The following is a 12,271-nucleotide window of genomic DNA, read 5'->3' as shown; positions in this document are numbered from 1 at the left end:
AGGTTGACTTGGCTGCATGCCAGACACCCACTTCTACTATGTCTCGGATCAAAATGATGCATTTGAATGCGAGGCTTGCATGAGCTGGAATCATCATGTGAATGTAGAGAAAACTGAGTGTATTACCCACCTCAACCATGAAGAAAGACCTTGAGGAGTAATATCTTGTTTTCCAACACTCACCAGAAGAAAGAGTCGTTAATGCATGCCATGACTTGCTATTGTGCATTTCAAATAGTGCCCAAGAGTGAGAACAGACTCTTGCATGGTGGCTGCTCTTGACTATTTTTGGCTACAAAGCCTGGTTGCATCAAAAGGAGAACTGAGCCATCTGAGTATGTGGAAAGCTGAGTCTTCCTTGGTCACTGTTGGATCGAGTCAAGAGGTGGCTTCAAAATGTACATCTTTTATTTCACACGTGTGGAATGATAAAGAAGTCTCCTGTAGTGTAAGTGAAGACTGGAGAGGGTAACCATATTATCAGGAATGATAGACTAAGAGTCCATCCATCATAAAAAACAGCACTGGCTGTAAGCTTCACTGTGCATCAGGGAAAGAGAAATAAAAAAAATCGATTAATGGGTTGTGATAGTACTGCTAAAATTAGTGATGGAATGGTCTGGTGCCAGTCTGCATTGCCTTCGTTGTTGTTGTTGTTGTTGTTGTCGTAGGGTTTAACGCCATTTTTCAGCACACGATTGGCTATACATGGTGGCCAGTATTAATGGTGGAGGAAGAACCCAGGAAAACCCTGGAAAGAACCACCGACCCACGAGAAGCTACTGGCAAGCTTTCTCACATACCCCCATTGGCTGAATCCGAGACTCGAACCCACACAGACATAGGTGAGATGGCAGTGATCCGTAATGGAGAGCGCTTTAAACCACTCGGCCACTCAGGGCCCCATATTGCCTTCATAGGTCCGAATAGGAGATCCATAGTAGGCTTGATCACCAAATATGGTGTCTGTTGCACTGTGGATCTATGACAAAACTGGGACTGCATGTGCTGTGACATAGAGACTTGGATTTATAGTGAAATTCAAATAAGGATATATTCTTGGATTGTTTTATTGTGCTCCAATAAAAGATGTTTGGCACATTGCCAAGATACAGGCCATCACAGGCACATCAACACTTCTAGTGTTGGATATATACTAGAATACCACTAAAGTTATTTTAGAACTTTAATCATTAGGACTTATGTTTGAAACTCTATGATTATTTGCAATTCAATTCACAAAACCATAATGTTACTTTTTTTATATTTTCACTTTGTATTCTAGAAGAAATAATTGTTTAATTTTACAAAGCTTGTTGCTTTCCACTCTTTTCTAATACTTATTTTAAAACCACAGGACTGTAGTAAAAAAAAACAAGTAACATGCCATTTCTGACAAAGTAACAATAACCATGACAACCTAGTGTGATTACTAGGAAGGGAATAATCAAGTTTAAAATGTTAGTAATTGATTTACACATAAGACCAAGAAGACAACATAACTTTGCTGAGACTGGTGCTGATCAGACTGCTGTGTACTGTATGTACCAAGTAAGACAATATGACTTTGCAATGACTGATAATGCTCAGACTGCTGAACACCATACATAACAAGTATAGCAACCTCACATAGTTTAAGCAAGAAGCATAGCTTAACCGCACAAGGCTGGGTTGGCAATACTAATGCTGGGTTGGCAATAGTAAGGCTGGGTTGGCAATAGTAAGGCTGTGTTGGCAATAGCAAGGCTGTGTTGGCAATAGCAAGGCTATGTTGGCAATCGTAAGAAAGCATTATGAATAATATATTATACAGACCTTAGAAAGTTATCCTGAACAATTATGATGAACACATTAAATAGACCTTTGAAAGTTATCCTGAACAATTATGATGAACACATTAAATAGACCTTTGAAATTTATCCTGAACAATTATGATGAACACATTAAATAGACCTTTGAAAGTTATCCTGAACAATTTTGATGAACACATTATATAGATCTTTGAAAGTTATTCTGAACATGCATATACATTCATAACAACTAATGATATATGTGTGTTTTGAATGGTGTTAAAATGTACACAAAAATAAAATGGATAGGCTTTTATGAACTTACTCATGTAAACAACACTCAAACTTCTTTGGACGTCTTCTGCGGTAACAAACTGTAGTTAATGTGATAATCACAGCTGCTGCAACTACACCTCCAACAATACCACTTATCATGGCATCTAAAGTGCCCTGCTTATCAGATGATTTAGGAGTCACTGAAAAAGACAGAATAAAGACCATAAGTTCTTACCAGCTTGTACTCCCACAAGAAAATTGAAAGCACCTGATACAAGCACAATGAAGTAACGAATATTAAAGCCAAAGAATTCTGTAAGTGTTTAGAACATTCGTTAAGCTAGAACTTAAGAAGAATGACTGTGCAAACAAAATGGGCATGCTTAACAATCATGGACATAATTTCACAGACGTAAAGCTGTAGGAGGCCCCAGAGTGGCTGAGTGGTCTAAAGTGCTCACCATTACGGATCACTGCCATCTCACCTCTGTCTGTGTAAGTTCAAGTCTCAGATCTGGCCAATGTGGGCATGTGAGAAAGCTTTCCAGTAGCTTCTCATGGGTCAGTGGTTCTTCCATTTTTTGCCCCAGGTTCTTCATCCACTATTTATACTAGCTGCAATGTATAGCCTATCCTGTGCTGAAATATAGCATTAAACACAATAACAACAACAACAACTATATCTGTAAATTGCCAGCAAAGTCTTATAAGATCTTATCATTATAAAGCTACACTTCAGATTTCATTTAAATCAAATGATCCCTGGTAGTGTTCTGATACAGAAACCTAGTCTGCAAAACAACTGCAATCGCAGGACATACCATACTGTTGTTACCTGCTTCTAATTACAGTCCAACTGCAATCTGCAAAGATCCAGATGTACTGACACATAATATACTAGTAATTCCATGTCTATGCAGTTTGCTAGTAGTAATCAGTAGAACAAGCAACAAAGATCCTGATCTGCTGGTACATTATGAGATGGCATATCAGAATCTATGCTGTGTGCAGCTGGAATTGACTTATCAGCAAGTTCATATGGTAACTCCACCAACTGATAAAATTAATTATGGAAGATCTTTTCAATTTAAAGCGGTATATTAACTTTCAACCAGAGGTCATCACTACTGTTGGGAAATGGTTGAAATTTAAATTTAAAATCACCAACCTTCAATATTTATAGGCTGGAGATATTTTCTATCATTTGTGAAATCACTGTCCTTCTCACATACTTGGAAACATTCCTTTATGTTCTTAAATGTCAAATGGATTACTGGCACATTTCTTGTCTGCCATGTTGTAGGCACATGGTTTGCACAAAACGGTGTATGGCTTTTTTTAAATGGAAAGTTCTATATGAAGTCCTGGAAGATTTTTATCCAAAACTTAACTGGAAAAATGTGTTTAGTTTTAATTCACAGGCTTTCCATCTTTGAATGTTTTTTTTTAAAGGAATGGGATGGTTATAATTTTATAACAACAAAATCAAATTTGATAGAACTGACATAAAATGACATATTTTTGGTTTCCGTGCTATCACAACCTCTGATACTTGAGATGAACAATTAATAAAAATAAACATCTGAAATGATCTATTATTGTTCAAACCAACATGTGGTTGCAAAATGTTTTTAAGGAGAAACAACATTCCCTCAAAAAATGGATTAATGCTTTACTCTCCACATTTTTTTCATGAATCCAAGATAAGACTATTTCTTCTTAACTGCTGAGTTTTGAAACATTCTCTGATATTCTAGAGCAATGACAAGATTTTCAAGATGTCTGCTGTGATTGTCATGTTGGATAAAAAAAACAGGCACCATTTTCATTTTGGACCAAACAAACAGCACAGGAAGTCTATAGTGAAAACCCCAAGTCGACAGGATTATGCATTCAGGAGGTATCTCTATAACAAGCTTTTCAAGATGGTCCATACTGAATGCAGATTGGTTTCATTATCATTTGAGACTAACAAAACACCATAAGAAGATGTCTGGTGAAAATTCCATGTTGATATCCATTTCACTTTTGAAGTAGCAATAAAAACTTTTAAGAAGGTTGCCATGGTGGTCATATCTGAAATCATATCAGCACCATTTTCATTAAATCCAATCTGACAAATTAAGAACTCTTTTGGCGAAAACTCCATGTCAATAGGACTTTCCATTCAGGTGGAGCATTGAGTATAAGATTTTCAAGATGTCCACCATGGCAGCCATACTGTATGTCAGATCAACACTATTTTCATTTAAAGCCAACTACACAACATAAAACCCCATGATAATATGACTTCTGTCCAGAAGTAACAATAAATTGATGTTTAAGATGGCAACCTTGACAGACATAATGAAAGTCAAATTGGTAACACTTTCATTGGGACCTACTAGACAATGTAAGAAGGCTTTTATTGAAAAGCCCTGGTCAATATGACCATCTGTACAAGAGGAGAAACGAGATCAATATTTTCAAGATGGACATCATCAAACCACGTTGGATGTCAAAGTGATAACATTTTCCTTTGGGAGAACATTCCTTTAGGACGAATGTGTTTGCAAAGTTTGATGGCAAATTTTCAAGCAGTTTGTGAGGAGGAGCAATAACAAATCTGTGCCAATGGAAGGAACAATGGATGACTCATGACAAATGACAGGTAGAGCTAAAAGTTAAACGTTTTTGATAGATTATGGAAAATCATAATTGAATGCTGAGTCCTAGATTCAAGTTACCAGGCAAAGTGGGTGACTAAGTTACCCCAAAACTGTAAAATATGCTTTCTTCTTTTAGGAAAGTGAAGTGAAAATAACTTCACCCTGTCATAGTTTTAGATGTACAACAAATGACAGAAAATTATGACTTTCAAGACTGTTGCGTCAACCCAGCCACATAGTCAGTGCTGAAGCCCCAAGGAATTGTATTTCATGAGGCCTTAGCAGATGTTCATATCAATTGTGCCAACAAAATAACCTCATGAACATTCACAGGTATGTGTTTCAATAGCTGACTGACCTTTCTACCCTTCAAGATATCACTGATTTCCACAAATTAGCATTTGATGATAAAAACTTGTTTAAAAACTTAAATCATCTATGTACAAATAACATTTTGTGTTTTAAATTAATTGGTGAAAGCACTTGCTAAATAAAAATTTTGAAGATTTAACTGCTGTGTTTGTGTTATGTTCTTCTTAAATTTGGTTTAGGATGGCAACTGGACCTGCCAACAGGTAATAATGCTGTCTTGGATCCACCTCCTCATTAGACTATGTTTTTGTAACTAACTGCACATATACATTAAGGAAAACATACAAGTTGTAGAAAGCAAGGTCTAACTATTATTAGCTAAACAGCTAAGCATTAAAATAATCATTTTTTGGTCAGAAATGTATGGGACAATGATATGTTGTGTAATTTAAGAAGTGATGCAAGTCAAAATTGTCTCCTTATTAACAGTGGTGTCACCCAGTGCAGTACTCATGGTGTTACCCCCATGGACCTCCTTCCTGCACAAAAATTGTTTTTTCATGTGCAGTACTCATGGTGTCACCCCCATGGACCTCCTTCCTGCACAAAAATTGTTTTTTCATGTGCAGTACTCATGGCGTCACCCCCATGGACCTCCTTCATGCACAAAAATTCAAACATTTTATAGACAGTCATTTTGGTGTCAGCCCCTCTGATGGTGTCACCCGGTGTGGTCCACATACCCCTACCCCCTAGTAACACCACTGCTTATTAAAATAATTTTTAATTTTATTCCTATTATTTATTAATGTAATGAAGCTAGAAAGTGAGGTGCCATAGTAAGAAAATCGCTGTTTCAAAAAAACAGATCCACCTACATGGCTTGCATGGTGCCATATTTCCATAGTTGTACTTGACGGTGAGCTGATTCAGTTATATTAATGCTTCAGTACATCTACGAGAACAGTCAAGTAATGAAGTACCTAGATTAAATCATTGTAATTACAAATAGGTACAATTAGTTATTCAACTGTCACTAGAATAAGCAATTTAATTCTCTATTTTAAAAACTTCAACAAAAAATGGCATTGTAAAAAATTCAAACTTAATTTTGAATCAATTTCCTACATATGCTGTTGTTAAGTTACGGTTACTCATCAGTGTGGTTTGAACTGAGTAATACTTGGATGTTAAAACACCTTGTATGTGTGCTCACATATGTATTTCATAGGTGTTGTTTCAAACCAGTTTAAAATTTACTAGTGAATTTTTATAAACTAAAATAAATTAAGTGGCAGTTGGCTAAGAAATTTTACCTGCTTGTATTTATATCACTGCAACCAAAGTAAACCTCTCAGTTAAAAGTAATTACTGTGTATAGTTTCTCTCTACAGTTGCTTTGGCCATAATACATTGCATGTCTTTCTCCATCTAAATATACACACTTTCAAGTCTGAATACATTGCACTTACAGATTGTATGTATGTATCTGTGTGTGTGTGTGTGTATATATATATATATATATATATATATATATATATATATATATATATATATATAACACAGCGAATTTTCTACTTGAAGATAAAATATAATTGCTTATTGCAGGGCCTCATCTAGGATTCACATTTGGCAACAAATGTGAAAGAATTCTGAAAGTGGTACTATTATTTACTGATTGGTCAAAGTTGCTGGTGATTTTTTTTTAATCAGTAACTTATTAATTTTTCATTGATATAAGCAGCTTGGGCCACTTCATACCTGTTTTCACTATCTGCAGCAGTCAGTGGATCATGTTGGTAGATGATGAATAAGACGTTATTCAAAAATGATTGCAGCTAACTGTTAGCTGCCAACTGGTTTTGAGAAGCAATTAAATGTAATTAGTAGGAAATAAGGAATGACCAGGGGATATACTCTATTGTTGAACAGGTTGGCAAAAAGATTTGGTGTCATTTGTACATGTTGTTCATTTATGTTTATTGCAAACTGTGAGTGTAAGATGCACTTGGGACTGCTTATTGTTATATGGATTATTTACTTAGATAACACATTTTTGTAGTATGAACTTAACTGAGTCACACAGGATGCCACTACAAGGATGCCAGTTGTCGACTGTAAAGGGCCAGAGTCGCTTATATCAACAAAAAGTTTACTTTATAAAACAAGTATGTATTAAGCACAAAGAATATGGCTTATCTAGCTCTGAAAAACAAAGATTTATATCCAGCTGCATCTGAGGAAGCTACCAGGTTACTTGTTGCCCCATTTATACTGCAGACTGTAAGAGGGCATTCAGTTGCCTGAATCTGATCAAAACTATGGGAATATCTACTCTGAAAAATTTCAGGAGAATTTCTTTTGATGGGCCCAATGTTGAGAATTTTTATTTCAGGAAGGCATTTACCATATTTGCCAGCCTATAAGTTGATGCGGAGTATAAGTCGAATTCACTAATTCTGAAAATTTTCCATCCTTCATCCATATATAAATCGATTTGGAGTATAAGATGAGGCCAGGTCAATAAATTGTCTTCATTTATTACACTAGTAACTTCCAGTTTCATGAATATTAATGGTATCAATGTATGATATTCCATACTATATCAGCAATCATGAAATTGTACCACCAATGCTAACATGCTTGTGATTTTACTCCTGTACAAGGCACTGATATATTCCTTTATCAACTGACACAGCTGAATAAACAGTCCATGCTTGTATTAATTATGATATCCATTGCAACAAGAGTCACATGGATGTGCATGCTATGTACATGTTAATTAAAGGTCTAAAGCTTTAACCTAATTATTCCAGTTGAAACCAGTCTTTGAGTGCAAGATTCAACCGATGAGATAAATTCAGTGAGGCTAACAATAGGGAAATGAGGTTATCCACAGGGAAATCAGAAATGTGAAGAAAATAAGAGATAGGAAAACAAAAGTTGCATAAGAAAAATAAATAAAACACTTTTTATTATACTTTAACATATCTATGAAATGCTATATCAAATTTACACAAATGAACAGTTTTATAATACACATTATTTAACATGTTAATCATAACTGAAAGCACATCGATGTTGTAATTCATTTTATTACCTGTAGTAGAACTGTTCAATATTCTAATTAAGAAAATAATGAGTTCACTTAATCATCTCCAATATCTGAAAATCAATAGAAGTCTTCGTCTTCTGTATCGGAATGAAAAATGGCAGCTATCTCAGGGATCAAATCATTTGAAATTTTCTCATTATCATCTGTCTCCATCTCATCATCCTCATCTGGCTTCTCTATCCTGCTGACAATTTCTGCTTTAGCAAAGTCATTCACAATAGCCAATTCAGGAACCCTGTCCCATGCATCCTTAACCCAATGTACAACCTGGGAATATGTCGCGCACCGCATATGTCCCGTGTTTGTGAAACTGTGCTCGCCTGCCATCATCCAATGTTTTCACAATTTCCAAAGCTCAGCTCTGATGCCTAATGATGACATCTTGGTTTCAATCTTCACCTTTGTCTTGGCACTGATGTGTGCATGCATAGAATCCATAGTGAGGAAAAAACCACCAACTTGATGTGTGAAACACCTATCTAACCACTTCCTGATCTGGTTACTGTCCATCAATCCTTTTGAATTTACTTCAATCATTATTCCACTGGGGAATTTCTCCTTTGGCATTGCTTTACTTTTAAAAATCAACTTTGGTGGCAACTTTTTTGACTTCTCATGACCTGTTGTCCTAATAGTAACACTGTTAGATCCTTTAAGCTCAACTGTTCTGTTCATCGGAATGTTGAATGTTAACGGCACTTTGTCCATGTTTATCACATTAGTCATTTCCAAACTGACAGTCTTAATCTTGTCTTGGATGTACTCACAAATATTGTTCAATTTTTCCAGAAAGTCAACTGGTAATTTCTGTGCCAGAGTAGTGCGCTGTCTTATATTAAGACCCCTTCTTTGCATGAACCTAAAACACCCTGGCATACTTCCACTGAAACTTTCAATTCCTAATTCAGTTGCAATTTTCTTTGCCTTGAGTGTTGTGTGATGACATATTCTTCTAATTTATCCTCAATATTAATCTATCTTGCTTTGGAACTGTTGATTTGCTTTCTTTGGGTTTTTTGTAGCACATAATGCAACCTAAGCTTTACGCCAATCCCGGACACATTTTTCACTTACACCATATTTCCTGTGAGCAGCCATATTCCTACCTTTGTCTTCCGCGAACTTTACAACTTCCAGCTTAAAAGCCACTGTGTAAGAATTGCATGATTTGACGGGAGGAATTGTGAGATAAGTTGTATGATGTGTAGGGGGATATTTATATGAATGATTATGACTGAAAAAATTGATCAAAACATGCCTAACTCATTAAAATAGCAATGAAAACAATGAATAACATGTGGATTAAGAACCACAGCTAAATTCATTATTTACATCCAGAGAAGAGAGTGGGTATCATTTCCTGTGGTTCTTAATCCACTTGATATTAAAAATGGGTAGTGTAATTGATGTGGATTAATGATAAAGAACAATGGGGCAACAGCAATACGGTAACTAGTATTGGTAGCCAAAGCCAATATCAGGGTATAAACAATTGCAGCCACTGGCTTTGATTGTTGTTGGAAACAAAAAATCAATTTATCAACTACCGGTACAATCAAAGAGAGACACCAAAATGATGCTGGTTGAATATAAGAATGAATGAATGTAGGTGATGTGTTGATACTGCAATTTGCTTTAAACTGAAATGCAAAACTAAAAATAGATCATTGATGATCTATGAGTAGTCCATCTATATATCTGATTTTAGTTTAGTTTAAACCATATTTATTTGAGAAACTTTGTCAAATACAATTATAAACATATGATTTGGGGGATTTAGATGAAAGCATAATTTATGGTATTTTATAAATAATCATAGATCACTCGAGTTAATATGGATTACATCCCTTTGTAGGATCAATTATATCAATGAAAAAGCTATACCAGTAATCGCTTGCGTGTGTCCAACAGTATACTGGAAAATCAAATATCAATGGACCAGTTTTGAAAATGTGATCAGGAAGAATAAGGTATGGTTAAAAAGGATGAATAAAACAAAATTATTTCATATCTCTTTTAGGAATAAACAGCATGCTTTGAATTAGTACAGTACACTATGGAGTATAGACCGTAAGTCTGCTATGCGGCCCAGTGAATTTTTTTTACTTGTACAGTGGAACCCCGCTATAACGCGCCCCGCCATAACGCGAATTCGGATATAACGCGGTCGTAGCATGGCTCCCGAAATTTCGTATATTCATTCACACATGGAGAAAAAAAATTTGGAGAAAAGAAAAAAAAACAAAACAAGAAATTAACTTCATTTTGGGCATGAGATTAGTTGTGACTTTTAAAATAATATGATCGTGGCATGGTTCCTGAAATTTGAAATTCATTTACATGTATTTTTATCGGACCGTGAAAATATTTGTTTAACGTACGAGAAATAGTGTGTAAAACGTTTATTATAATTTGGTGGAAGAATTCGCGTATGACTTTTAATAATAAATGATCGGAACTTAACAATTTATCCAGGTTCTTTAAGTGATTTTGGAGAAGTGATCGTGTATGAATTCTAAAATAATACGATATATATAACGTACGAGAAATAGTGTGTACAACGCTTGGCTTCTGAAATTTATCAATTTGAACAGGTTGTGGTGAAGCTCCGTATTCTACTCTAGAAGAGAAAACTGGTTTCATCAGGTTTTTGAATTGTTAAGCCGAAGTAAACATTATCGGAAGTGTTACTTATTACGGATCCATGAGTAAAGCCAGTAAATCATCTTTGTGATTGTCTTCCATGAATTCTGTATACAGTCCTTGCTCAAACAATAGCCGACATGGGCTTCTTATTTAACTGCAATCACAGCCAAGCAGCAGACAAAGCTGTGGTTGATACAAGAGTCGCACAATTTAATAAACATTAAAGGACGAAAGCTGCCAACATGTATGCTGTGCTTGGCGGTGTGATCAAACAACAAACAGTTGAAAGTAAATAATATCCACTTTATTATCTGTAAATTAAAAGGGTATGAAATTAATTTAGCAGTTTTCACATGTTTCTTTTGATGTTCACAGAATCTGAAATAAAAGTTATTTGCACGCTGAAATCATGCGTTGATTGTTAATTATTCTTGCAGTTGTCGCATATGATAAAATTTTAGCGGTATGAAATTTGTACAGACACCGTATGTAGACCCGGGAATAGCTGCATGCAATGACTGTACGATATCAGACGGCAAGTAAATGGTTTCAATATTTTGTTCATCCTATATTTTACACGACGAATTCAGACTATTACAAAATTATTGAATATTTTAAATCTGTACGATTTTCAATGAAATTACATCCATTATGGATGAACTGCATGCCACGACGGCACGGTAGCATACGGTGTTGATACACTTTTCATGATATAGCGATAGTCTGGTATTATCGGTCAATATGTATTATCGTTCAAACAAATAAAAATTAGTAAATGTTTTTAATGCACAGTAATAACCTATAAATATATTAGCCATCGATTATTTTGAATATATCTTAATTAATGCATTCCAGTTAATATTCATCTGATGATAAGCCGACTTTTGATCATTGTACATGTATACACATATATGTTCTCGGAAAAAAGTTAAATATTGTAAAACCCCGCATTAACGCGACCCCGCTTTTAACGCGATCCGATTTTATGGACCCCGATCATCGCGTTATAGCGGGGTTCCACTGTAATTGTTTTCTTTCATTTCCTGTTTGAGAAATAAGAAAATACATGCAGAATGCAAACTAAATAATTACAAAACTTATAAATATAAACGCAGTCATATTAGTTTATAACAATTTATTGACATAGTAATTGAACAAGAATTAGTACTTCTATGTGACCTGTTTTCGATTATGCCAATTATAGAGCAAGTTTAATAGCATACCGGGTACCATAATCCATATATAAGTCAATGCAATTTCAATGACATAATCCATATATAAGTTGATTCAGAGTATAAGATGAAGACCTGACTTTCAAGTCAAAAAGTATCAACCTATAGCCTGGAAAATACGGTAAGAAATGGTCTGGGGAAAAATGAGGCAGATACTGATGAAGTGTCAGTGACACTGTTCATAAAGGCAGTATTCTGTAGTATCAGTTATAAAGAAACATTCTTATTCATTCTTGCTTTTCATTTGCTATA

At 35.1% G+C, this 12,271-nt stretch overlaps 1 protein-coding gene across 2 annotated transcripts in view; it reads right to left on the bottom strand.

Annotated features, from left to right (window-relative positions):
* Positions 1–12,271, bottom strand: part of LOC149781446 (uncharacterized) — a 57,491-nt gene that overhangs the window by 25,079 nt on the left and 20,141 nt on the right. For both annotated transcript variants that reach the window (XM_089935529.1, XM_089935530.1), the window contains exon 4: positions 2,116–2,266. In XM_089935529.1, coding sequence (XP_089791655.1) covers positions 2,116–2,266 — 151 coding nt within the window. The remainder of the gene's footprint in view (positions 1–2,115; positions 2,267–12,271) is intronic.

This window comes from Sinohyriopsis cumingii, chromosome 15 (genome assembly GCF_028554795.1).
Source record: "Sinohyriopsis cumingii isolate HCF-2022 chromosome 15, ASM2855479v2, whole genome shotgun sequence".
Taxonomy (NCBI): domain Eukaryota; kingdom Metazoa; phylum Mollusca; class Bivalvia; order Unionida; family Unionidae; genus Sinohyriopsis; species Sinohyriopsis cumingii.
This window is presented reverse-complemented; position numbering and strand designations above follow the sequence as displayed.